Source organism: Argentina silus (genome assembly GCF_951799395.1).
Source record: "Argentina silus genome assembly, chromosome: 13".
Classification (NCBI taxonomy): Eukaryota; Metazoa; Chordata; class Actinopteri; order Argentiniformes; family Argentinidae; genus Argentina; species Argentina silus.
The window spans coordinates 366361-367556 of record NC_139667.1 but is presented as its reverse complement, the minus strand read 5'-3'; the positions used below and the strand labels follow the sequence as shown (position 1 = coordinate 367556).

Below are 1196 nucleotides of genomic sequence, written 5' to 3'. Positions count from 1 at the left end.
CAGACCATCAACAGACACACAACACATTCACAGACCATACATATACAGGAGTGTTTACATGAACACAACTAAAGACTGACCAAATAATGTACATTTAGTATGTCTGTAGGCTACTGTCTGGTACGGTGTTCTTGATTAGCGTTCACAGATGAACAGACATCACAAACATAGACTTTATACACTTGGTTGGCTGCTTATACACATTAACAGACCATAAACATACAGGAGTATTTTACATGACCAAAACTAAACAATGACCAAATCTTCAGGACAATATCCCTGTGGTTCTCACTGTGTGGTACTCACTCCAGCTTCCTGAACCTCTCGAACCCTGCGGCCACGTACTGAGCCCCGGTCTGGAGGTCCTGGAGCTCCTGGACCCTGTGGCCCTGCCGGGGCGTGTACAGGGTCCGCACGGCCAGCGGCGCCTGGATGCACTGGGTCACGTCGTTCAGGAAGGCCTCCATGGTGGCCACCTGTCTCTGGTTCACCACAAACCTCCTGCCCGTGTGAAAGGGGTCTCCGTTCCTGAACACTGTCACGTTCTTCACCGGAGGCAGGAGAGCCGTCCCACCGGAGGCCATGTCTCCGGTATGTCCCCGGGGTCTGTCTGCTCTCTGGCTGCTGTCTGCTCTGGGTCTACCCACCCACCCACCACCACCTCCTCCTCCTCCCACCCAAAACACCCTCACTTCAGCCCTCACCACCTTAACCACAGGAGAGTCTATGGAAATGAGACAACTAGAGATAGCAGAGGTGGAACAGACTCTGGACGAGACTCTCTGGTGTTGTTGTGTTCTTCTGTTTGGTGGCCTCTCCCTCTCTCTCCCTTTCTCTCTCTCTCTCTCTCTCTCTGTCTCTCTCTGTCTCTCTCTCTCTCCCTCTCTCTCTCTCTCTCTCTCTCTCTGTCTCTCTCTCTCTCTGTCTCTCTCTCTCTCTGTCTGTCTAGCTGTTCTGGTCTCCCACTCACGCGCTTCTCCGCTCCTTCACACACACACACACACACACACACACACACACACACACACACACACACACACACACACACTACTCTGATGGCCGTGAGTATTTCCTGGTTGCCATAGCAGCAGCACCAGCAATGACTGGCTTTGTGGGCCAAACCATCAGCAGCAACGGCACAACAAAAGAGGGTGAACGAGGGAGGGAGGGAGGGAGGGAGGAGGGGAGTGTGAGGG

General features: G+C 53.2%; 1 protein-coding gene across 1 annotated transcript in view; it reads right to left on the bottom strand.

Moving 5' to 3' along the window:
- The window catches only part of dcdc2b (doublecortin domain containing 2B), a gene marked incomplete at both ends in the record, with an annotated part of 8736 nt that extends 8152 nt beyond the window's left edge, over positions 1-584 (bottom strand). Inside the window, one exon of the mRNA XM_083683435.1 lies at positions 307-584. Within this exon, the coding sequence (XP_083539561.1) occupies positions 307-584 (278 nt within the window). The remainder of the gene's footprint in view (positions 1-306) is intronic.
- Positions 585-1196: the final 612 nt, after the last annotated feature.